Raw genomic sequence first — 26,562 nt, 5'->3', positions numbered from 1 at the left:
AGAGGGCGCTTCCCATGGTGAAATACCAAGCAAGGTTTGAAATCAGAATCAGAATCAGAATCAGAAAAAAAACAAATAAGTATAAAAACTATAAGACAATATACAAGTATACAAATTGCAAATATACAGAGATATTAGAGCTTACAAAATATACAGTGCAGAGACTAATTAAAAGATAAAAGAATGTAAACTATATTCCACTAATATGTACATCAGTGCAATCAGACAGGTGCATAGACATAGGGTCATCAGCGTTTGTGGAGGGTGGTGGTAACAGTCTTCGGGTAATTGTTCATGAGTCCAACAGCAGAGGGGAAGAAACTGTTCTTATGGCGGGAGGTTCTGGTCCGTATGGACCGTAGCCTCCTGCCTGAGGGGAGAGGGTCAAAAAGTCTGTGCCCAGGGTGAGAGTGGTCGGCTGTGATCCGACCTGCACGCCCCAGTGTCCTGGAGGTGTACAGGTCCTGGAGAGATGGGAGGTTACAGCCAATCACCTTCTCAGCAGAGTGCACAACGCGCTGTAGTCTCTGTTTGTCCCTAGTGGTGGCTCCAGCGTACCACACAGTGATGGAGGAGGTGAGGATGGACTCAATGATGGCAGTATAGAACTGCACCATGGTCCTTGCTGGCAAGTTGAATTTCTTCAACTGCCGCAGGAAGTACATCCTCTGCTGGGCCTTTTTGACGACAGAGGTGATGGTGGGCTCCCACTTGAGGTCCTGGGTGATGGTAGTTCCCAGGAAGCGAAAAGAGTCCACTGTGGTGATGGGGGTGTCAGTCAGGATGATGGAGGGTAGAGGGGCTGTGTGCTTCCTAAAGTCCACTATAATCTCCACTGTCTTCTGGGCGTTCAGTACCAGGTTATTGTGGCTGCACCAGGACACCAGACGTTTGACCTCCATCCTGTAGGCCGACTCGTCCCCGTCTGAGATGAGTCCGATGAGAGTCATGTCGTCTGCAAACTTAATAAGCTTGACAGACTGGTGGTCAGAGGTGCAGCAGTTGGTATACAGGGAGAAGAGCAGAGGAGAGAGGACACAGCCCTGAGGAGTGCCAGTGCTGATGGTCCGGGAGTCCGAGACATTCTTCCCCAGCCTCACGTGCTGCTTCCTGTTCATCAGGAAGTCAATGATCCACCTGCAGATGGGATCTGGCACGTTCATCTGGGACAGCTTGTCTTGGAGGAGATCAGGGATGATGGTGTTGAAGGCAGAGCTGAAGTCCACAAACAGGATCCTGGCGTAGGTTCCCTGGGAGTCCAGATGCTGTAGGATGAAGTGCAGAGTCAGGTTGATGGCGTCGTCCACAGACCTGTTGGCTCTGTAGGCAAACTGCAGGGGGTCCAGAAGGGGGGCTGTGAGGGACTTGAGGTGGGACAGCACCAGACGCTCAAATGACTTCATGACCACAGAAGTCAGTGCCACAGGTCTGTAGTCATTTAGTCCAGTGATCCTTGGCTTCTTGGGGACAGGAACAATGGTAGCGGTTTTAAAGCAGACAGGCACGTGGCAAGCCTCCAGTGAGGAGTTGAAGATGTTCGTGAACAATGGGGCAAGCTCGTTAGCACAGTGTCTCAGTGTGGCAGGTGAGACACCATCTGGACCTGAAGCTTTGCGAGCTTTGACACTCCTGAACTGCTTTAGCACCTGGTCCTCCTGAATACAAAAGACTGTGGGGGTGGGGGAGGAGGGGGACTCTGGGGTGGGAGTCCTTGATGATGTGGGCTTCTCTGAGGTGTGGGGAGTGGGGGAGGTTGGGGGGTGAATATTTGTGTTGGCTGTATTGTAGTTGGGACTGGTGGAGGTGTGAAGGCTGCTGAACTGACCATCAAAACGACAATAGAACTCGTTCAGTCTATTTGCAGTTTGCAGGTCGTCTGTGGAGTGGGGGGTTTTAGGCTTGTAGTTGGTAATCTGCCTAAAACCTTTCCATACAGAGGCCGTGTCGTTCTCTGAGATCTGCTGCTGTATATTCTCAGAGTGATGTGATCTAGCAGTGGCCACTTCCTTGCTAAACCTGTACTTGGCCTCTTTGTAGCAGTCTTTGTCCCCACTTTTAAAAGCCTTCCTCTTCTCTATCCACAGCTGCTTCAGTTTGGGAGTAAACCAGGGTTTGTCACTGTTATAACTCACCCTGGTGCGTGATGGCACAATGCTGTCCTCGCAGAAGTGGATATACGAGGTTACAGTGTCCGTGTAGTCATCCAGACTGTCACAGGCAGCCCTCATTGAGTCCCAGTCTGTAGTTTCGAAGCATGTGCGGAGCTCCTCCACAGCCTCACGGGTCCACTACTTTGTTGTCCTCACCACAGGTTTTGAGAGCTTCAGCCTCTGTCTGTACGCGGGGATCAGGTGGATCATGTCGTGGTCAGAGAGGCCGAGTGCAGCACGGGGCACTGCGTGATAAGCCCCGCTTATCGTGCTGTAGCAGTGGTCTAGTGTCTTCTCCTCTCTGGTCGGACATGTGATATATTGTTTATATTTGGGAAGTTCCTGTCTCAGGCTGGCTTTATTAAAGTCCCCAAGTACGATGATAAGAGAGTCCGGGTATGTCCGCTCCATGCACAGAATCTGCTCTGTGAGCGCGCACTGGGCCTCGTGCACGTCCGCGTCCGGCGGGATGTAAACAGCAGCCAGTATGAATGAAGCGAACTCCCGCGGAGAGTAGAACGGTTTACAGTGAATGAAAAGATATTCCAGTGAGGGAGAGCAGTGCTTAGCAATCACTGTCACATCCGTACACCAGCCACTGTTTATGTAGAAGCAGACTCCTCCACCTGTAGCCTTGCCGGAAAGCGCAGCTTGCCGGTCTGCGCGGAGGAGATGAAATCCCTCCAACTGGAGCGCGCAGTCCGGTATCTCCTCACACAGCCATGACTCCGTGAAGCATAACACACAGGATATGGAAAAGTCTCTATTCATGCTCCTCATCAGTGTCAGTTCGTCCATTTTGTTCCTAAGTGAACGCACGTTGGAGAGGAAAATCCCAGGTAAGGCTGTGCGTAATCCACGTCTCCTTAGCCTCACAAGCACGCCAGCGCGCTTCCCTCTCTTTCGGCGTCTCACTTTCTGGGCCAGAGTGTGTAATAAATCCGCCGCAGATGCGACAAAAACAGGAAATAAATCCGAAGGTGTTGTGGACCTAATGTTGAAAAGCTCTTCTCTGGTGTAAGAATACCCAGAAGAGTGTCCAGACACAGAAATAACGCACAAAAACAAACAAAACAGAGCGCACCGAAGTACCAGGGCATCCATTCACGGCGCCAGCTTGGATATGTGGAAAGAGAACAATGCCATCATTGCTGCTCTATCTGGTGGCAGATGGCTGGTAACATTTAAGACAACCGTTTACTGGCTCTGGGCCTCAATTATAATCTTAACAATTAGGCTAACTGACTAGTATGTCTGGTACCTACTAGCAATGATTAGTCAACTATTCACCCACATCCCTAGTTGATACATGCTTGGTTTAGAAACCCCCACACATTATATACCTTGGTCTAATATAAATTTTGTTCTCTTGATCATATTATCACATTCTATGTATTTATTCATTTAGAAAATAAATAAAATCAGGTAGCATGTCTTTGCTTCACAGCGAGGGGTTTGAATAAGCTACTAATTTGAAACTGGGAACTTTCATCCTCAGAGGGTTGATTGGAAAACTAATTTTGGGACATAAATTCATGGTGTAACTTTCAAATTGCATTATTTCTTCCTCTACCAACAAAGGTGGTCTATTTGGAAATTGTGTCAGTGGAAGTAATAGTTTTCTTTATATTATATATGAATAATGAGTAATGAGGTTAATGTGATCCATGTGCATTGTGGATGAGCATAACATTAATTTGTAGCATGAGATAAATTAATTTGCATATAGAGTGTTTGAAGAAACACTATATGCAAAGACAACATTAAGATTTACTTTTATAATAGATTGAGCAATATTAAGACTTGCCATTTTGCCAATCTCTCTAGGAATTGTTTGGTAATAATAAAGACTAGATTATAACATTTTAAAGTGCTTCAGAGAGTAGACTATAGCAATGAGCCGTGTTCTGTTCACGTGATTAGTTCTGCATGTTTCACCTGTAATTCAGGTGTAGCTCTGCTAAACTTAACAGAGGCCCTGTCATTGTCACAGTGAGTTAGAGCAACAATCTAGTCTAATACTGTATGCAGTAACATCTGTGATGTTTTTGCAGTTGAATCTGTTTGAGTCCTGGGCAGAGACATTGAACACATCAGGGATGATCCTCCCAGTAGCATCTCACTATGTTTTTGGTTTCCCCACAGTGGTGTTTTGATGGAACTCAAAGCCCCCATAAAACTTGAAGGCAGGAAGTCATCACAGCCTGAGCTGTGCGCTTAGCCATAGATCTGAGAGGTTTTGTCAGGTTTTGTGTCTCCATAACATGATTTTTCAGAGTATCTGCTTTGAAGTCATCTCCACTCTTCACAACCAGCTTATCATCTGTGGCTTGTGTTGACATCTTGCTTAAAATTACCCCAGGATGCAGCATCTGCTGCTGCAATCGGTCTTCCTTTGAGAGGAAGGTTGTATATTTATCTCTGATTTTAATCCCTGATTTCTCCATTCTAAGATTTATCTTGTGTTTTCTTGCAGAATGTAGTGGTGGCCTCTGGCTTCACTGTGGGCAAATCTCCCACAGTTCATAAGGACAATCTACACCCCTGCAACCTGCTGCTTTCAGAAGATGGAGCCCATATTTATGTAAGGTCCAGTAATTAGTCTTACAGCCATGGCCGAAAATGTTGGCAACCCTGAAATTTTTTCAAGAAACTGAAGGGTTTCTCCCAGAAATTTATTGCATTCACACATTTTCTGTTATGCACATGTGCATTTCCTTTGTGTCTATTGGAACAACACACACACAAAATAATAGCTTGCTGGCAGTTGCTGGCAACATAAAAAATCACACCTAAAACTAGATTAAAAAGGAGAGTCTATGTGAGCCACACTAAGCACGGAGAACAAAAAGAGGAGAAGAGAACTGTCGGAGGACTTTAAAACCAAAGTTGTGGAAATATATCAACAATCTCAAGGTTACAAGTCCATCTCCAGAGAGCTTGATGTTCCTTTGTTCATGGTGCACAATATAATCAGGAAGTTTACATCCCACAGCACTGTAGCTAATCTCTCTGGATATGGACGGAAGAGAAAAATTCATGGAAGGTTGCAATGCAGGATAGTCCAGATGGTGGATAAGCAGCCCCAATCAGGTTCTAAAGAAATTCAAGCTGTCCTTCAGGCTCAGGGTGCATCAGTGTCAGTGCGAACTATCTGTCTACATTTGAATGAAAGGAAATACTATGGGAGGAGGCCCAGGAGGACCCCCACTGCTGACACAGAGACATAACAAAGCTAGCCTGCAGTTTGCCAAAACGTGCGTGAGTAAGCCATAATCCTTCTCAGACAATGACAGATGAGACCAAGATGGAGCTTTTTGGCACATCATTCTGCTGTTTACCAAAAACAGAGTGAGGCCTACAAAAACAAAAAAAACAAACAAAAAAAAGAACACAGTACCTACAGTCAAATATGGTGGAGGTTCAAAGATTGAGTCTGGATCTAAATCCCATTAAACACCTGTGGAGAGATCTTAAAATTGCTGTTGGGAGAAGGCACCTTTCAAATATAAGAGGAGCAGTTTGCAAAAGAAGAGTGGTCCAAAATTCCAGGTGTAAGAAGTTTGTTGATGGTTATAGGAAGCGACTGATTTCAGTTATATTTTCCAGAGTGTGCAACCAAATATTAAGTTGAGGGTGCCAGTAATTTTGCCCATTTTTGGAGTTTTGCATAGAATTACATGAATTTTGGCTTTTTTTTCTCAGTTTTTTGTGTTGTTCCAATACACACAAAGGAAATAAATGTGAAAAATAAAAGATGTGTAATTGCAATAATTTCCTGGGAAAAATACTTCATTTTCTCATTGCTCATTGCCTCTGGCTCTCCGGGGTCTTGCTCTTTGACCGTGGGGGCTCTGTCTGGGGTCTCCCTCCTTCCTCCTCTGGTGTGTGCATGCAGTTGTCATGAGAATGTGGGGCCTTGGGTCTCCTGGTGGACCCGGGTCCCCTGGGTCTTTCCCTGTTTGCCTCTGGATCCTGAGGGGCATGGTTGCGGCTTCTTGCCCTCATTATCGAGTACGTTCCATGACAGAAGCACGCACACACACACACATACACACACACATTACTCCAAACCACATCAAGATTGTATGTATGTGTATACAGGTGCTGATCATAAAATTAGAATATCATGAAAAAGTTGATTTATTTCAGAAATTCCATTCAGAAAGTGAAACTTGTTTATTATATGCATTCATTACACAAAGACTGATATATTTCAGATGTTTGTTTCTTTTAATTTTGATGATTGTAACTGACAGCTAATGAAAACCCCAAATTCAGTATCTCATAAATTTGAGCATTACTTAAGACCAATACTAAAAAAAGGATTTTTAGAAATGTTGGCCAACTGAACAGTATGAACATGAAAAGTATGAGCATGTACAGCACTCAGTACTTAGTTGGGGCTCCTTTTGCCTGGATTACTGCGGCAATGCAGCATGGCATGGAGTCGATCAGTCTGTGGCACTGCTCAGGTGTTATGAGAGCCCAGGTTGCTCTGATAGTGGCCTTCAGCTCTTCTGAATTGTTGGGTCTGGTGTATCACATCTTCCTCTTCACAATACACCATAGATTTTCTGTTGGGTTAAGGCAGTGCTTCTCAATTATTTTCTGTTACGCCCCCCCTAGCAAGAAGAAAACTATTCGCGCCCCCCACTCCCCACTGTGACTATCCATCTCTGCATAACATTTTATCCTTATTAACATTAAAGAAAAAAAGAAAGACATATGGTCAAACTTACAAAGAATAACTTTATTAAATCGTGTTTTAAGTCTGCAACAGAAAAGATTTTAAGTGCATCATTGCCTGAAATTAAAAATAAATAAATCCTTGTTTAAACTGTAAACATGTTTGACCAACTAGACACAGCAAACACACCGGTCTTTCCTCTTCTCCAACTGTAGTGACAGTGAAGCCAAGCGCTAAATACGCTTCGTCGTATTTCCTCGTCTTAGCTTTCGGGTGACTTTCTTTTGTCTCATTATCTTTGTCTCTCTCCGCTTTTCTTTTCATCCCTGTTAAAAACTTTTTCATGTTGGGGGTTGTTATGTTGAATAACGGAGGCTATAGGCAGAACGCAGTCGGAGCTTTCTGTTGACTCAACACTGCTAACCAAGGCAAACCTGTTGTCTTGTAAGTCGTAAAATGTTGCACTGTCGCAAACGTGACAGAAGTAACAATGACAGCACCACTGCCGCCTACTGTACTGGATGCGCAATTACACTTTATACTAGTACGGCCCCCCAAAAAAAAGCCTGTTCCCCAGGGTCACACGCGCCCCCCCAGGTATCGCACCGCGCCCCCCAAAGGGGGCGCGCCCCACTATTTGAGAACCACTGGGTTAAGGTCAGGTGAGTTGGCCAATTAAGAACAGGGATACCATGGTCCTTAAACCAGGAACTGGTAGCTTTGGCACTGTGTGTAGGTGCCAAGTCCTGTTGGAAAATGAAATCTACATCTCCATAAAGTTGGTCAGCAGCAGGAAGCATGAAGTGCTCTAAAAACATCCTGGTAGATTTCTGTTTTGACCTTGGACCTCAGAAAACACAGTGGACCAACACCAGCAGATGACATAGCACCCCAAACCATCACTGACTGTGGAAACTTTACACTGGACCTCAACGTGGTTTCTGCAGGGTAGTAAAAGGTAGTAAATTAAATGAGCTCAAAGGCTATTAAAAGGTCATAAAAGGTAACAAACAGAATTTAACATGTTAGTAAATTTTTCATGACCCCTTCAATATATTTTGACTTTTCCATTGATGCAGACTTTTTGTGTTAAGTTCGTTTAACTATAAAATCTGTATGAAACTATAAGTACTCAGCAGGACCTGAGCTGACGGTGATTGACTTGATTGATTCCGCTGTCCGATCTGCTGTGCGCAAGCCCAGTGTTGCAACCGCCTAATATGCTGAGACTAGCGAGTCATTTTGCGTCTCGTCATGGGAAAATGTAAGTTTTCACAACTTTGGCTCGATGACCCAGCATTCAAAGACTGGCTTAACCCTCCGGAGTCCATGGATTTCACCAGCGCGTCAAAATGATCGCCAATTTGAGATAACGTAGCATCGGGACGCTGCTGCCCTGAGTCTCCATTTCAACATGCATCGAAAGTGCAGACTTCAGACTACATACCAGTTTTTAAATTACATTGATAGGCCAAGTAAAACCAGTGTTATGCCCAATAATTTATGCCATGCTTTTTCCTGTATATTGTCCTCACCTTCGATGCGCGCTTTGTGCAGAAATAAACGGCAAAAACGTGAGTTTCGCTAACAGGAAGTGCTTGCTAATAAAAACAAAAAATATAATTCCCGACAACCCCTTTCCTATTGGTGGAAAAATGCGAGACAAGAGACAACATTACTGGCAAGTTTTGCCTCAGTCTTGTGGAGGATAGAAACTGTTTTCCGAGGTGGCATACAGTGGCTTGCAAAAGTATTCATACCCCTTTTCTCTGAGTGCAACCAGTTGCATTCAGAAGTTGCCTGATGACTGCTAATGACTAAAAACAGTCCACCTGTGTGTAATCTAATGTCAGTACAAATACAGCTGCTCTGTGATGGCCTCAGAGTTAGGTTAAGAGAATATTGGGGAGTAAACAGCATCATGAAGTCCAAAGAACACACCAGACAGGTCAGGAATAAGGTTGTGGAGAAGTTTATAGCAGGCTTAGGCTATAAAAAGATTTTCTAAGCTTTGAACATCTCACGGAGCACTGTTCAATCCATTATCCGGAAATGGAATGAGTATGGCGCAACTGTAAGCCTACCAAGACAAGGCCGTCCACCTAAACCTACAGGCCGAACAAGGAGAGCACTGATCAGAGATGCAGTCAAGAGACCCATGGTGACTCTGGACGAAATGCAGAGATCCACAGCTCAGGTGGGGGAATCTGTCCACTATTAGTTGTGCGCTGCACAAATGTGGTCTTTATGGAAGAGTGGCAAGAAGAAAGCCATTGTTAAAAGAAAACCATAAAAAGTCCTGTTTGCGGTTTGCCAGAAGCCATGTCGGGGACACAGCAAACATGTGGAACAAGGTGCTTTGGTCAGATGAGACCAAAATTGAACTTTTTGGCCAAAATGCAAAATGCTATGTGTGGCAGAGAATTAACACTGCACATCACTCTGTCCACACCATCCCCACTGTCAAATATGGTGGTGGCAGCATCATGCTCTGGGGCTGCTTCTCTTCAGCAGGGACAAGGAAGTTGGTCAGAGTTGATGGGAAGATGGATGGAGCCAAATACGGTGTAATCTTGGAAGAAAACCTGTTGGAGTCTGTAAAAGACTTGAGACTGGGGCAGAGGTTCACCTTCCAGCAGGACAACAACCCTAAAGCCAGTGTTACAATGGAATGGTTTAAAACAAAACATATTCATGTGTTAGAATGGCCCAGTCAAAATCCAGACCTAAACCCAATCAAGAATTTGTGGCAAGATCTGAAAACTGCTGTTCATAAAAGCTCTCCATCTAATCTGACTGAGCTTGAGCTGTTTTGCAAAGAAGAATGGGCAAAAATTTCAGTCACTACATGTGCAAAGCTGGTGGAGATATACCCTAAAAGACTTGCAGCTGTAATTGTAGCAAAAGGTGGTTTCACAAAGTATTGACCCAGGGGGGCTGAATACTTTTGCACACCGCACTGTTCAGTTTTTTTATTTGTAAAAAATGTTTTGAATCATGTATAATTTTCTTTCTACTTTACAATTGTATACCACTTTCACAATAAATTCCAGTGAAATATCTTTGTTTGTGGTTGTAATGTGACAAAATATGGAAAAGTTCAAGGGGTATGAATACTTTTGCAAGCCACTCTAAATAATTTGTCTACCATCTTAATGTGAGTCCTGATTGCTCTGTAAATAGTTGTACAGAAAAATGCCTGAGGCCTTTCCTGCATTTTAATGTGAATAGTTGTATATAACTTCATCATTTACTATATTTTTACACAAGTTTTAAAAAGTTACAACATATATTTGCATTTTAAGTTGTAAAAACAATTCTTTAAGCATGTTTGTGATTTTTACAGTTTAAAAAAAATCAAACTTTTTTCTACTTGGATTTTATGTTTTTATATGATTATAAGTCCAGTGTGTTAATACAGTATGTCAAAATGAAAGAATAACTTTACAGTCACACACATGAGGTCGTGCTGAAAAAAATGATATCAAACAAGGCAAGGTAAACTGTTTCTAAGGTCAAGTATAAAGCTAAAAACAAAAGTAGTCAAAAATGGCCAAACATACCCCAGTCCCCAGGGGTTAAGCCGGTCATGGGGAATGATCAAGAGGCATTTTGTAAAGTGTGCAGAAAAAATATAAATTTGACTTGGAACGGTGTGATGGCAATCAAATCACCCAGAGCATCCACCATTCACCAGCAGTGGATTCGCACATGCGGGGAGCAGATCCCTATTTTGTTTTTTGGTGCTACACAAAGCACTGCAACTGCAACCTCAAGATATGCTACGAGCACAAGTATTGCCGTCACACCTCAGCAGCAAGCCAGTATTCAAATATTCTATTGGAAAATAAATCATTGGCTTGTGAAACGTGAATTTTACTGTATTTTATTTATATTCTTAAAAACTAATTTCCTAAGTCTTCTTGAAATGCATTTGGAATATTAATGTGTGTGAGGTCTTAAGGCCCTTTCACACCGGATGCGTTGCGTAAAAACGACACGAAATTCAGAATCTTTTGGATGCGAACCTGTCGTGTAACCTATATACACACCGGACGCGTTGCATTTTTGCGACTAAATCCTCCCTATATAACGCACGGTGGAAAAAAAAATGCAGTCGACATCAAGTGATGATGTAATGGTCCTGATGTTTCTAAACAAGAGAAGGAAGAAACAGAGTTTATGGGTTCATCCAACTCATAAGAAAGCAGCAGCAGGGAGAGTTTCATGGTTTGATCACGGAGCTGAAGCTGCATCACGGATGCTTTCACTCAAATTTCTGGATGTCAGTGGGACAGTTTGAGCTCTTGTTGGCAGAGTTGGGATCACATGTGAGGAGGCAGAGGATAATATCAGAGAGCCGACTGACCCGGCGCAGCGTGTAGCTGTGTGTCTGAGGTAAAATATTATGATTTTATTGTTCCCACATCACTGTATATTCAGTACAGCGGTTCGTGTTTTGAGCTATGACCTCACATGCTGCTAAATGCAGCACTCTGATTGGTCAGTCCTGTTCGCTTGCGAAAGTCAGAAAAATCAAACTTGATCCGAAAAAATAAATGCCGCAAATTCGTCCTGTGAAATGACGCGGTCGTGTGAACGGCTGCATTAAGAACAGGAGAGTCCGAAATATATTTTTAACGCACGAAACATTCGCACGGAATTTACGCGTCCGGTGTGAAAGGGCCTTTAGTCAAAACAAAGTCACAGTTACACCTTCAAGTAAGTGCGATAAAGTTTTGTCTTCGGTGAGAGATGGGCTATCATTGTACATGGCTTAGCGCTGTGACTCCACCGATATCCCCAAAAAAGGCTGCTGCTCGATTTTGTGCTGGTAGTGAAAATATTGTAGAGGTCGTAAAAGGTAGTAAATTGAACTCTAGGATTCCTGTATAAACCCTGCTCCAGCAATGTGGTTTCTGTGCCTCTCCTGTCTTCCTCCAGACTCTGGGACCTTGATTTCCAAAGGAAATGCAAAATTTACTTTCATCAGAGAACATAACTTTGGACCACACAGCAGCAGTCCAGTCCTTTTTATCTTTAAGCCCACGTGAGACGCTTCTGACGCCATCTCTTGTTCAAGAGTAGCTTGACACAAGGAATGTGACAGTTGAGACCCATGTCTTGCATACGTCTGTGCATGGTGGTTCTTGAAGCACTGACTCCAGCCGCGGTCCACTCTTTGTGAATCTCCCCCACGTTTTTGAATGGGTTTTGTTTCACAATCTTCTCCAGAGTGTGGTTATCCCTATTGCTCGTACATTTTTTTTTTTTTTTTTTTGGCCACATCTTTTCCTTTCCTTCGCCTCTCTATTAATGTGCTTGGGCACAGAGCTCTTTGAACAGCCAGCCTCTTTAGCAATGACCGTTTGTGTCTTGCCCTCCTTGTGCAAGGTGTCAATGGTCATCTTCTGGAAAACTGTCAAGTCTTCTAGTCTTCCCCAAGATTGTGTAGCCTATAGAACTAGACTGAGAGACCATTTAAAGGCCTTTGCAGGTGTTTTGAGTTAATTAGCTGATTAGATTGTGGCACCAGGTGTCTTCAATATTGAACCTTTTTACAATATTCCTAATTTTCTGAGATACTGAATTTGGGGTTTTCATTAGTTGTCAGTCATAATCATCAAAATTTAAAGAAATGAACATTTGAAACATCTGAAATCAGTCTGTGTGTAATGAATGAATGTAATATACAAGTTTCACTTTTTGAATGGAATTACTGAAATACATAAACTTTTTTCATGATATTACATGATATACATGATATGACCTTTCTTTTATTTTTTTTAACATTAACAAGAGTAGGCTATAGAAAACTTATAGCGCTCTTCTTGTAAAAGCAAATATCTTTGTTACAACAGCGCCTTTGGATCATCATTCTGATTGCAAAAACTGCCAGACATGAAAGGCTAAAAAAAAAAACATAAATTAAAAAAAATAATAATAGTAAAAATAAATAAATCAAATAGACCCCTGTCTCTTTTCAATAGTTTTTTTGTTTTGTTTTTTGCCACTTCCCTAATAGCTCAAACACAGGCACTAATTGGTGCAGCTTGAGTCATGATGACTAAAGGATTGCCTTCTGTCTACACTTTAATGTCAAAAATACTCACTCACCCATCCAAATCAGTGAATTCATGTGTTCCAATCACTTCCCTGGCCATGTATGTATGTATTACCGGGTTTCCATTAGTACCTACTCAGTGTGGGTTGACACGACTCACCACGGTCTTGTTTTGTTTACATTGCAATTGAGTATCACTTCGATGTGGGTGGAGTCAATATAACAGGGCGGGCAGTAGTCTCTTGGTCTAATTTGTACGCAGCTCAAAACACAATCGCTTGGAACCGCGACTGAGTGAGTACTAAAAAAGTACCTGGTACTAGGTACTAATGGAAACACCTTCAAACTGCGCTGAGTCGAACCATACTGAGTAGATGCTAATGGAAACATGGCTTATGAAATCAAGCACCTAGGCATGCAGACTGCTTCTACAAACATTGTGAATGTTTGGGTCTCACTCTCAGGAGCTCAGTAACTTCCAGTATGGTGCTATGATAGGATGACACTTGTGCAACAAAGTCCAGTTGTGAAATTTCCTCACTACTAAATATTCCACTGTCAACTGTGAGTGGTGTTAAAACAAAGTGGAAGCAACTGGGAACAACAACAACTCAGCCACAAAGTGGTATGCCACGCAAAATCACAGTGGGGTCAGTGGATGCTGGGATCCATGCTAAACCAAGTCACAAACTTCGTGCAGTCAATCACTACAGACCTCCAAACTTCGTGACTTCCAGATTAGCTCAAGAACAGTGCATAGAGAGTTTCCATGGCAGAGCAGCTGCATCCAAGATTTATATCGCCAAACACAATGCAAAGCATCTGATGCAGTTGTGTAAAACACACTGCCACTGGACTCTAGAGCAGTGGAGATGTATTCTCTGGCTTGACAAATCACATTTCTCTGTTTGGCAATCTTATGGACAATTCTGGGTTTGGCAGGAAAATGGTACTTGTCTGAATGCATTGTGCCATGTGTACAGTTTGGTGGAGGCAAGATTGTGTGTGGGATTGCTTTTCAGGAGTTGGGCTCGGCCCCTTAGTTCCAGTGAAGGGAACTTTTAATGCTTCATCACATTTTGGACAATTTCATGCTCCCAACTTTTTGGGAACAGTTTGGGGATGGTCCTTTCCTATTCCAACATGACTGTGCACCAGTACACAAAGCAAGGTCCATAAAGACATGGATGAGCAAATTTGGCGTGGAAGAACTAGAGTGGACAATGCGAGCCAGGTCTTCTTGTGCAACATCAGTGTCTGACCTCACAAATGTGCTTCTGAAACACACTTCTAAACCTCAACCTTCTAAACCTTCCCAGAAGAGTTGAGGGTGTTATAGCTGCAAAGGATGGGCTGACATCACATTAAACCGTATGGATTACGATTGGGTTGTCACTCAAGTGTATCAGTGATTACCAAAGTGCGGGCTGTGAAGCAAGTGGGCCACAAAAAGTGACCCTTTTGCAGCTGACGTTGGGTGAGAAAAGCAAAAGGGATCAATAAAACAAAAAATGTAAAAAAGTTGTTTTTCTGTTTTTTAATGGACTGGCAAACAGCATGTAGTTCCGTGACCATGACCTTCTGGTAGTAGTACATCTTGCCAGTTGCTGATAAAAACATGAGATTGTATCCATTTTAAAACATACACAGTTGCATATTCAATTTCTTTCTTAATTTATGTTTTTATGATATGATGACTACTACTACTATTACTATTATTATCTTACAATCAAGATTAAACTACTTGAAGCAGCTGCGGTCAGTGCTGTGGCCTCACAGCAAGAAGGTCCTGGGTTCAAATGTCACCCAGGCTTTTTGTGGAGTTTCACAGTCCTTCTGCAGTCCAAAAACCTGCATTTTAGGTTACTTGGTGATTCTAAATTGGCTGCAGGTATGAATGGTTGTCTCTGTGTTTGCCTTGTGATAGACTGACAACTTGTCCAGGGTATACCACACCTCACACTGTATGACAGTTTGGATGAGCCTGCATACATACAGCATTGAATATGAATGGGCTTTTTCTTCTTTGTGTTCTTTGCTCTGGACATTCTTTTACATCTCGTAGATTCTTGTGTTGTACATTTGTTTTCCAAAACAAAATAGAACAGCCACCTTGTTTTAAATGTTTTGTCCATTAGCTGTGAATATTGTCTAGTGTCCAAATCCTGATACCCAGAATTGCAATCTCCAGTGAGTTTCTGACCTGAGGTGCACATTTAATGCTCAGCTTTTGTCTGAATTTATGAATCACACTTTTTGTGTGTGTGTGTGTGTGTGTGTGTGTGTGTGTGTGTGTGTGTGTGTGTGTGTGTGTGTGTGTGTGTCTCTGTAAATGTAGACAGCAGGCTGTAACAGTCTGTTTGAGCATGAGATCTTCTGAGGTATAAACTGAACATGACTCATCCTCAGCCACGTCTAATTCTGTGCTGTTGTCAGCCAGACAAAAACAACCTCGAGATGTCTCTGTTTACATGCTTATGAATTTCACAACTTCGTCTTGTTTCACCTGCTGGCTCAGTGATTGGTACATTAGTGATTCAAAAAGTTCCCTCAAACATAGCGCAGCATGCTAACTCCCCTCAGCCCCAACCGGTCATGGCAGATGACTGCCCCTCCCTGAGCCTGGTTCTGCCTGAGGTTTCTTCCTGGTAAAAGGAAGTTTTTCCTTCCCACTGTCACCAAATGCTTGCTTATAGGGGGTCATTTTGACTGTTGGGTTTTCTCTGTATTATTGTAGGGTCTTTATCTACAATACAAAGTGCCTTGACGTGACATTTGTTGTGATTTGGCAATAAATTCAATTCAATTTTATTGGTTAACTTATTTGTTTATTTTTGGGTACACCTGCAATATCTAAAAATCTATATAAAGTGTAAATATTTCAGATTATGTACAATTACAAGGCCAGTAATTGAACTGAAGAAAATTAGTAGCATTGAACATGTTTTCCCTTCCACTTAAGCACTTTTCTGATAACACCAACATGGATCAATCTGAATCTATGGTTCACCTGCTGAAAATATTGCTGTGTATCAAGTTTAAACAGCATTGTGATCGTGGGAAACATGATTGGAATTTTTCAAATAGTGCTATACAATTGAAAGAACAATACACCCACTAGGTTTTCAAGTGGCTTAATTTTAATATGTAATTAGCTGCTAAGTGTGTTGTGGAAACCTGCATTACCTTTTCTAACTTTTTCTTCAAGGCTCTGAATATATGATGCACAAATGAAGACATAATTTAAAAATCAACAGCTAACTCAACATGGCAAACATTGTGGAATAAAATAAAAATGTGTAGACTAATTATTACATATTTACAAAATTACACTTATTAATGGGAAGCAGGCAGTGGAAGATAACAAATGGAGGATGAAGAAAAGAGAGTTGAGATGCACCAGAATAATTTGTGACAAAGACAGGAGTTTTTTGCTGCTTAGGTAGACATTTTGATGACCCTTGTACCTGTGCTCCCTCTGGATTTTTAGTGCAAGTGGGCTCAGACAGCTCCTGAGGCAGCAGTTGGGGCACCTGTTATATTGGGCTAACACATGTTTTCCCTGACAACATAATTTGTTGTCAGGGAAAACATTATTTCAAAGTCAGGACTTTGAAATAATGAATTCAGTTGGTGATGGTTTCAAAGTTGCACTTCACAGCTCTGCTTTGGAAACATCAACTTAGGGAGCCATATGTTGACTTTGTTTAAAAATAGAGACAAGCAAAACAGTGACATAACATGTAGCCTCATAAGGGCCAACTCTACAGCCCTGTGTCAAATATTTAATTGTTGTAAGAACAGCATAAAAGTAGGTCATTTATTGTTTTGATTGTATGGCTATTCCTAACAGAAGAATGTGCTACTGTAAACTTATATAAAGGTCCACATATTATTATTAATAATATAATTATCCATCCATCCATTCATTCTCTTCTGCTTTTCCGGGGCCGGGTCACCGGGACAAGAGCCTAAGCAGAGAAGCCCAGGCTTCCCTCTTCCCAGCCACCTCTTCCAGCTCATCCGGAGGGACCCCAAGGTGTTCCCAGGCCAGCTGAGAGATATAATCTCTCCAGCGTGTCCTAGGTCTACTCCAGGGCCTCCCGGATTAAAAAAAAAAAAATTAATCCAAGGACCCTCAGATCACATCTCTACCTGCTGCAGCACGACACAAGAATAATGCTTTAAAATGTAAATAACTCTTTTAGTTAAGCAAACCCCAGCTAGTATCTGGGTTTAATTGGCATCACATATTGGCATTTGTCTTTGAAGCAGTCTACACTGATATAAATTAGCGCCAACAATTCTAACACTGCATACTGTCCACAGATGCTTTATACTCTTTGTCAAAAGCTGCTTCTTCAGTTCAATACATCACTGCAGTTGTCTAGAAGCAGCAGGATGATTGTTGATAAACCTCTTACTGGTGTTGCAACAGAGCACATGCCATTAAATGGACTGATACTTATATAATGATTTTCTATTCTATCTGAGCACTTAAAGCACTTTTTTACTGCATACCTCATTCACCCAGTCTCACACACATTCAGTGCATTTTTTCTCTACCTAAACACCTTGTCTAACATTTGCATGCACACTCACACGCCGATGGATGCAGCGGGGGGCAGGTATCTTGCCTGAAAATACTTTGCCATGCACACTGGAGTTACCCACTGACCTTGCAATTGTTAGATGACCAGCTCTACCTCCTGAGCCACAGCTGTCCCATTACACACTATTGTCCACTATTATCTTAAATAAAATCAAAATAATGCTGGGGTGCATTAAAGTAGCCCCAGTCCATACTGCATGCATCATACAGAAGCCATGTACATAGGCCATAAACTGCATATCTCTATACAGTTTATAGAGAAGCCACATAATTGCAAATTTCCCTGTCGTGGGATCATTAAGGTTTTTTTTCTTTTTTTAATCTTATAATAGCTGCTTGTCAGCTGTATGTTTCAGTGCCACCTTACTGCATTTCATGTATGAACAATGATGTAAACATGGTTGCATCACATTTTATTATCTGATGTGATGATTCTTGACACAAGATAAAATTCAAATAGCTAAGATTGATGTGACCATAAAAAGCTTTGGACAATTCAGACAATGGTGTAATTTCATTTTATAGTTTAACATTTTTGCATTTGTTGAATTGTTGTCATCGTCACTGTCACAGCTCTTGGAGTGCAAATCCTGGTTTTGTGACTTGCCAAGGACAAATTTATGATGATGATTATGATTATTATTATTAATCTCCTCACTCATTAATATTCAACTTTGACACAAAGAAGCATTCTGAGTCACCAGCACAACCATTGCGCCCAGTGATGAAATGTAGACAGAGACCTTTTCTGCGAATTGATGGGACTGCAGAGCAGCATTTTATTCTAAAGTAAAAGTTCACAGTTTTATTATTTTAATTTGAGACTCACTTCTGGACTGTCTGCTGTGTTGATGGTCGACTGTGAAGAAAACTGGGGAAAAAAAAGCACTGCAGCATCTCACCCTTTTCTTCTGTCTTCTGTTAGGTGTTGCACCAACAGCATCCCGACCCCAGATCTCCACCAGCCAGCAAAAAGAGCTCCTCACTCCCTCCTCAGGTCAGAGTTAGTGAGTGTGTCTTGGAGGTGTTGTATCTGTCTGAGTGCTTCATATCATTTAAGGGCTGTCCAAGAGTTTCTTTAAGCCTTTTGAAGTTACAGCTTTGAATAACTGTTTGCTATTGCAGTTTTCACAAATGGTTTTAAAATTTGTGGATCTAATGAGGAGCAGATGTTTAGAACACAACACTAAGGCCAAAAAGCAAAAATAAGTATATTTTTAGCTAAAACTGAAATGTTTTGAAGAAGTTCTTAAAATTACAAGGTGGAGGTCAGTGTCCCTAATGGTATCATGAAGCGATGCCTGGGCCCTACAGGTTTTACACAGGCAGTCCAACTCCTCCAAGATGTTGCCATTGCAAGGAGGTTTGCCCTGTCTCCCAGCACAGTCTCAAGAGCATGGAGAAGACTCCAGTAGACAGGCAGTTACACTTGGAAAACTGAACAGGGCTGTATAAGGTTCTTAACTGATTAGCACAACTCCTGGAACAAGATGAGCACTGCCAGAGCCCTACAAAATGACAGGCCATTGATGTGAATGTCTTTGACCAGACAATAAGAAACAGACTTCATGAGGGTAGCCTAAGGGCCTGGCATCCTCTAGTGGGCCATGTGCTCACTGCCCGGCACCATGGAGACTGATTGCCATTTGCCCACAGAATAGAAGAATTGGCAGGTCCACAAATCTTGAACAAGTTTGAATCTCAGCAACCTTGACATCAAGTTCAACGTCCAATGTCAAGTTTTCTGAAAATATTGTGAAAGCTATGACTCAAAAACAATGTCGACTATGAATTTCAAATATCTACTAAAAATCTTGGACGAGTTTGAATCTTAGCAACCTTGACTGCAAGGTCAGTAACCAAGTGAACCAACTGAAAATTCAGTGAACACAATAGCTCAAGATGGAGCCTGCTCAGGATTTTTTTTTTAAACTATGCCATAGGTGTATTTTCTCAGGAAGGATATCATATAGGTTTCTCATACTGACAGTTTAGCTGCATCTACTGACAATCTTTGACACTTTGGCAAGATTGATGTAATTCTTCTTTTTTTTTTTCTTTGTGCAGTTGAGTAACCTGCAAAATATAATATGTAGCTATACCAGCAGTCTTTTGAGAAAATTACATTCATAGCTTTTTCCAATTTGCATTCTGTGATATTTCATAACTAGAGCTGCTACTCAATTATAAAATTACAAATGTTTTGCTTTGATGCTTCATTTAATCCACAACTCTGTAGTGCTCAGGTGTCACTGTCTAATCATAAGCATTTCACCCACATTTGCAACTAAAAATAGACCTGCAATAGAACCATATTTAGGAGGATACACATGAATAAGAAATTTTACAACATTAAGCTCATGCAGCCCCCAGTTTTTCATAGAGTCCTGACCTCAACCTGAGAACACCTTTGGGATGAATTAGAAAGGAGACTGTGAGGCAGGACTTCTTTTCTGACCTCACAAATGTGTATCTGGAAGAATGGTCAAAAGTTTCAATAAACACACTCCTAAACCTTGTGGAAAGCCTTGAAGCTGTTAGAGACTCAACGGGGGGGTTGACATCCTATTAAACCCTATGGATTAAGAATGGGATGTCACTCAAGAGCATGTAAAGGCATATGAGTGAATAATTTTAATAATATAGTGTATGTAATGTTATGTTAATACATGCTAATGATATGCAGCCTCTTACTCATGCCTGATTGACTTTGCCTAATCATGTGAATATATTGTGCTGAATGGGTGTACCTACTTGACCATTATTGATTGAAATGGAGAAAGTGGGGATTCCCCATATCTAGCAGCTATCTAGGTTGCTGGACATGTGGCAGTAGCTAGATATTGAAAAACTGTGCAATCCCAAATTTCTAGGTAAAAAGCCAGCCTGTTTATCATAGGCAGCTATGAGTTCTAGGCAGCAGGCTTATTGTTTAGCCTGATGCTGAATCCGGGTCTGCTTGCTAAGCTTGAGTGACGGTGAACAGTTAGATCAATATTTTTGCATATAAATCAGAAGAGTTACACTTATATATTACACATTCAATGTGTCCCAAAGTGTGGTTTTTCCAGTAATGGGTCTTAAGAAATCATGTGAAAAGCGTACACAATTATAACATTATAATCCAGGTGTTTTATTGCTCTTATCAGCTGCTAACACTATAATGGTTAACTACGACCACAGGAAGTGACGTAATTTTACTGGGAACTGTAGTTTTTTTTTTTCTAAAAGGTCTCTGGACTCAATAGAAAGTCCGAAATTGTCATTTAAGCTCCCTATTTCTTCTTCTTCCCCCTCGTTTTCATGCTGGCCACCATTTTACTATCTGTTGCCCCCTGAAATCAAGCATGAACAGAATGTGCATTGTAAATGACACTCGTTATTTCCGGTGGTGGATTGTAAATGGCGGTGAAATAATACTATATAGCGCAGTGATCTAGCCAGAAGAAAAACAAAATCAGAGTCTGGTATCAGCAATGGGGCGGGGTGCACACCCGCTTACTAATTGCTGTGATAGCAAAGAGTTCCTATAGTGAACTGGTAAAATTCTCAGCGCGGTGCAAGATGACCTCAGCATGACACAGCGCCAGGCGTTGGCTAGAACTCTGTGTATATTCTCTAATTTGTTTACCATGGAATTTCTTTGTGTCTGTTCTAGTTTGGTTGGGTTTCCACAAAGTATTTGTAGAAATGTTAAAGACAATCACAGAATATCAGTGTCTTACAGTATGCTTAAAATGTTTTTGATTTAATGAGTATTATAATATTGAAAACACATTTTTGCTGGAATATGTATTGTATGTTTACTAACCCAAGGGTGACTTAAAGTATTTGGATAAAAGTTTAGGGCAAGGCCTCCAAATTAGTGTAAAATAGTTTTGCCTGAAAGGTTATTTTATATTTTCATGGGAAGATATCCCCATCGGTGTTGGGTCTTGTTTTTTGTAGCTGTAATTACACACTAATCAGCAGATATTTATGGCTACAACATACTTATTTCTATTAAATACCTCAAAAAACTGACTGTACCTTTAAGGGACGATAGATTATCAGTTTACTACTTTATTAGAACTACAGTTTCATTATTGCTGGTAAAAGTGCTGTCAAAAACATCTGCCAGATAAATGTACTGTATTCGGTTGCATTCAAGGAGCACTTTCTGGAGCTGAAAAAGGAAGCCAGTGCAGAAGTGGCACATTTTTAAACTGTCTGTGGTTGCATGCTAACATTGGTATATTTTGACACAGCTTTGCTTCTCCTCAGGTTTCCAATACAGCCAAGGCTCCAAAATATACATATGTAAAACTGGGCAACCTGAAAGCTGGATCTGTCATCAACGTGTATGGCGTTGTGGTGTTCTTCAAACAGCCGTTCAAGAGCCGTGGTACAGGTCAGTAAGGAACCTAGACCAGTATTACCCCACTAGAACGCTTCATTCTCAGACTGCTGGCTTACTTGTGGTTCCTAGGATATTTAAGAGTTGAATGGGAGGCAGAACCTTCACCTTTCAGACCCCTCTTCTGTGGAACCAGCTTCCAGCTTGGATTCGGGAAACAGACAACCTCTCTATTTCTAAGATTAAGCTTAAAACTTGCCCCTCTCAGAGTCTAGTTTTGCCAGAGGTTTCTTCCTGTTAAAAGGGAGTTTTTCCTTCCCACTTTTGCCAATTCCTTGTTTGTAGAGAGCCATTTTGACTGCTGCAGTGTTGTAGTCAAGACCACCTAACCCGAGACCGAGACAAGACCAAGACCAGAGTGTATCAAGACCGAGACAAGACCAAGAAATTTAGGGTCCAAGACCGAGTCAAGACCAAGACCGAGGGATGGTGAGACCGAGACCAGTGCCTGATGCTATATGACACAGTGAAATGTGAAACATGATCAAAATCACTTCTCAAATTGATCTGAAAGATCCACATTCCCATAAAATCACTCTCTCAGAGCTGAAATAAATTTAACAATCCTTATTTAATATTCCTGGGTGACTTCCATCATTTATCACAGAATGTAAAACAGTTATTCATAGTTCATTGCAATAGTCTTAACTGTTCTCTGCCTTTCATAAACAATACATAAAGTCATGTTGTTTTTAAAACCAACAACAATCTTTGTAAATATGTGTGCTATTTCAAAACCACATAGCTAAATGTGTAAAAATGGCAGAACATTCATCGACAGTAAGAACAAAAGCCACACGTTTCTCTCTTATACAGATTAAAAGTGCAGTATGTAACTTTACAAATCTGTTTTTTACATATTTTTTTAAAACTGTCACCATGTCAGGACAGTATGAGACAGATAATCTGTGAAAAAAATCAAGCTCCTCCACCTCCTCCCTGAACCTCTCCTAGTCAAAAATAACCAATCAGAGCCAGGATGAGGGTCAATCACTCCTCATGTATGTGCTGCTCAATGTAGTGGTGTATGATACTTCAAGATTTGGTATTGATTTGGTGTCAATTAAATATGGGGCCAGTATCGCTGATACTGATACCGATATTTTTTAATAATTATTTATAATTTTCATGAAGTTCATGATAGAATTGGGTTGAAGTTTATAGGTAAGTAGAAAATACTTTTTCAAAATAAAAGTTATTGTTCTGAAACAATACAACATTAACAAAGCAATTTTCCCCATGTATTGATTTTTTTTTTTGTTTTTGTAAATGAAGTGTACAAAAATCATCACTCAAGAACAAATGTAAACATTTTTTATTAAATAAACAAGCTGTACAAATTTAAATTTAAATTTGCTTTAAATGTTTTATAGCAAATTCTTTTTTTTCCCGAAGTAAAACATGTTACGTGTCACATGACAGTATAACAAAACACTGTGGGAGGGGAGGGGAGGAGCAAAGTGTGCCTGCTCTGTGCTGTGACAGGAGCGGCACTTGAACAGTCAGCCTGCATCTTTGATGAAACCGCAGCACTGCATACAGGAGAGAAACTGAAGCTAAAGTATCGATCTCATTATACTGATATTGATCAATACCAATACCAATGTTGGTATTGATATTATCAATATTAGGATCGATCTGCCCACCACTAGTACTAATGGCGGAGAAACAGCTTACTTATCTGACATCATTGGTAGCCATGGTAACTACATGGTTCTAGCAAGAAATATTTTTCAGCCCAGCGCTAACGCTAAAACTAATTAGTAAGCTAATGCTAATCGCTAAATGTCGCTCCCACTTGTTAATTGAGTGATGGGGCCTACAATGTTACTGGAAACCGCCTCTGAGGCCTAGGCAGTAATCACAGTCTTTGTACATGTGTGGTTACATTTCTCGAGGTTCATGTCTGGTTAGGTTCAGAGAGGTTTTTCAGTTAAAGGACCAATGCAGAACTCTAAATCAGGCCTTATTAGATCGACAGAATGATAATTTTTGCATATAATACAGAAAAATTACATTTATATAGTATGCATTTAATGTGTCCCAGAGTGCCGTTTCCTTCCACTAATGTGTTTGCAGAAATCACATAAAAAGCATACACAACAAAAATATAATCCAGATTTTTTTCACGATCAGCGGCTAAAAGCATTTCCTACATTTGAATATCAGCCACCATGTTGTGAGCATAAACTATCACATTTTTAATGCAACAACAGGAACTGACATCTTGCTGGGAACTGTAGTTTTTATTCTTGAAGGCCTTTCATAGCTCCACTGGTGCTGAAAACTAATGTTTGATTATGGCTTTCTGAATAAAAGTAGGAATGAATGAATGAATGAATGAATGAAGTTTATTGCCATGTGGGTGAACAAGTTCACACATTGGAAATTGCAGTTACAGAACACCATCCAAGAATACACAAAACACAACACACATGGGGGGATATGTGTCCTGGGGTCATGCAGCCGACTTGCAGCGCTACCTTTGGCAGGAGGAGAAAACAACACATCATGGGGAAGTTAGGTTAAAAAAAAAAGTCATCTGGTACAGTGCTCAAAAAGAGCACTATACCAGGGTCCAAAAAAACCACCTTAGCAAAGCATTTGCACATGTAAAGCTAGGACAGCGGCGGTAGGTGAGGTCAGGTCAGGAGGGAATGCAGACGGAGACGAGAGGTGGGGGCATTGTGGAGCCAGATGCCAGGTTCCAGCCAAAACAGTTCGCTGATAGTGGTGGAATTTCATCAGCGGCCATGGTACACCAGACCGAGCTTCACAAATCACAACGCGGAGTGGGGGGAAGAGCAGCCGCACACAGAGCCCTGGAGAGAGATATGGTTGCCAACCCAAGGCCGGCAGGGGAGCCGAATTCCTGATAACAAATGTTGTTTTGGAACAGGCTGCTTGTTTTTCCCAACAGCCTTCAGTCTTACTGGGAAACCATTCAAAAATCCAATATTCCAAATTCGTTGATTGCCGTCCTCACTGTGCAGAACCGAACTATATCTCCTGATCTAACCCCTCTCGCCTGCGAGCCCGCTAATCTTGCGGCTCAGGTCCACCAGGCTTTGAGTCTGAGTTTGTACGGCTCTGCTCAGCCCTTCCACCTGGGTCGGCAGCCTCTGCAGATGTCGAACCGCCGTCCAGATTTTCTTAATTTGCCAGTAAAGCAGGTATTGCACCTATTGATTATTTTGTTAATCAAATATTCTATTACTCCGCCAATTAATCAAGTAATTGGATAAGAAACAATTTTTCATTTTAACAATTCATCAGCATATTTTAACTTCCATACTGCAGATGTTTCTCTGTGTGAAACAAACAGCGGTGGATGGAGCAGCTACAAAGTTCTCTGTTCTTCATGCTGCTGATCAGGTGGTTGATGAAGGACCTCCAGCTGTTTCCCAGTAAATGTTTTAAGGTGGTTACAGGAACAAGAGCTCCTTTCGCTCCACCTGAGCTCACCATTGCTACTTTTCCACCACTGAGGTGCTGGTGCTCGTGCCAGTACTGGTGCTGGTTTAAATGATCCGACGAAACGCATAAGAACATGCTTCGTGAGCTGCTCCTTTTAAATATGAGTGTGGGAGCACACGCTCTCCTTTCTTGTCCTGCAAACACACTTTACGGTGCAAACCAAACTACTGCAGCATCTGTGTGCAGCACAGAGGTAAACACAGTTACGAGCAAGACCACAAGTACGCACTTTGTGTCAACAAATTTGTGTTACTTCAAGGATCGTTGCAGCCCTAAAATTTCCATTAAATTTTCAGTTTGTGTATCAAAATACATGAAGGTTGGTATTTACCTTTCATCCTGGGATTTTTTTTGTTGAATAGGAAGCCTGAAAACATGAACATAGCATTAACATGAACGTGGCATAGAGCACACAGCCGGGAAAAACCAATGAATAACTGACGACACGACAATGACCCAAACAACAGAGAGACCTTAAATACACAGAGACATAATGAGGGAAAAGGGAAACAGGTGACAACACAGGTGAACGAAATAGACTAACGAGACAAGGGGAAGTAAACCTAAACACGAGGCACAATGAACACAAGGTCGTCAAAATAAAACAGGAAGTGACCTAACCAAATACATTCAGACTTAACACCAGGAGACTGACACACAGAGGGAATCAGAACTTGACCAACAAAACACAAGACATGAGACAAGGGAGAGACACTAAGAGAAACACAGGGAGAACTAAGCCAAAGGGAACCTAAACGCAGAAGGGCCAAGACTTAAACACATAGGAGTACAGGGAAGACCAGGACTAACATGGAAAACTAAACAAAGGCAAACTACAACCCTAATACTAAACCATAACCAAAACTAGAAATAAAAATAGAACAAAAAAGAACTTCACAAATAGAACTCAAGACACTGGGCCACCGGCCCAGGATCATGACACTTATTAATCTTGACTAGCTACATTTACCTCCAGTACAACATCTGCAATGTTCCTGTCTCAACATGGAGAAGTCTCTGTTACTACTTTGCATCTGTTGTAAAATGTTTAAAGCGGGAATTTCAGAAGAAGATGTACACACAATTGATGTATGTGTTCCACAAGTATGATAATGCAACTGAGGACATATCCAGTCTAAAGGATGACATACCTCAAACTCACCAGTTTCACTG

At 41.5% G+C, this 26,562-nt stretch overlaps 1 protein-coding gene across 2 annotated transcripts in view; it reads left to right on the top strand.

Annotated features, from left to right (window-relative positions):
- Nucleotides 1-26,562, top strand: part of pot1 (protection of telomeres 1 homolog) — a 106,252-nt gene that overhangs the window by 43,455 nt on the left and 36,235 nt on the right. Inside the window, exons 5-7 of one of the 2 annotated variants that reach the window (XM_030732426.1) lie at nt 4,627-4,734; nt 18,442-18,513; nt 21,780-21,906. In XM_030732426.1, the coding sequence (XP_030588286.1) occupies nt 4,627-4,734; nt 18,442-18,513; nt 21,780-21,906 (307 nt within the window). The remainder of the gene's footprint in view (nt 1-4,626; nt 4,735-18,441; nt 18,514-21,779; nt 21,907-26,562) is intronic. The other variant, XM_030732427.1, reaches the window with a different exon arrangement.

The sequence above is a fragment of the Archocentrus centrarchus genome, chromosome 6 (assembly GCF_007364275.1).
Source record: "Archocentrus centrarchus isolate MPI-CPG fArcCen1 chromosome 6, fArcCen1, whole genome shotgun sequence".
NCBI lineage: Eukaryota > Metazoa > Chordata > Actinopteri > Cichliformes > Cichlidae > Archocentrus > Archocentrus centrarchus.
Note: the sequence above shows the minus strand (reverse complement) of the source record. Positions and strands in the feature narration are given on the sequence as shown.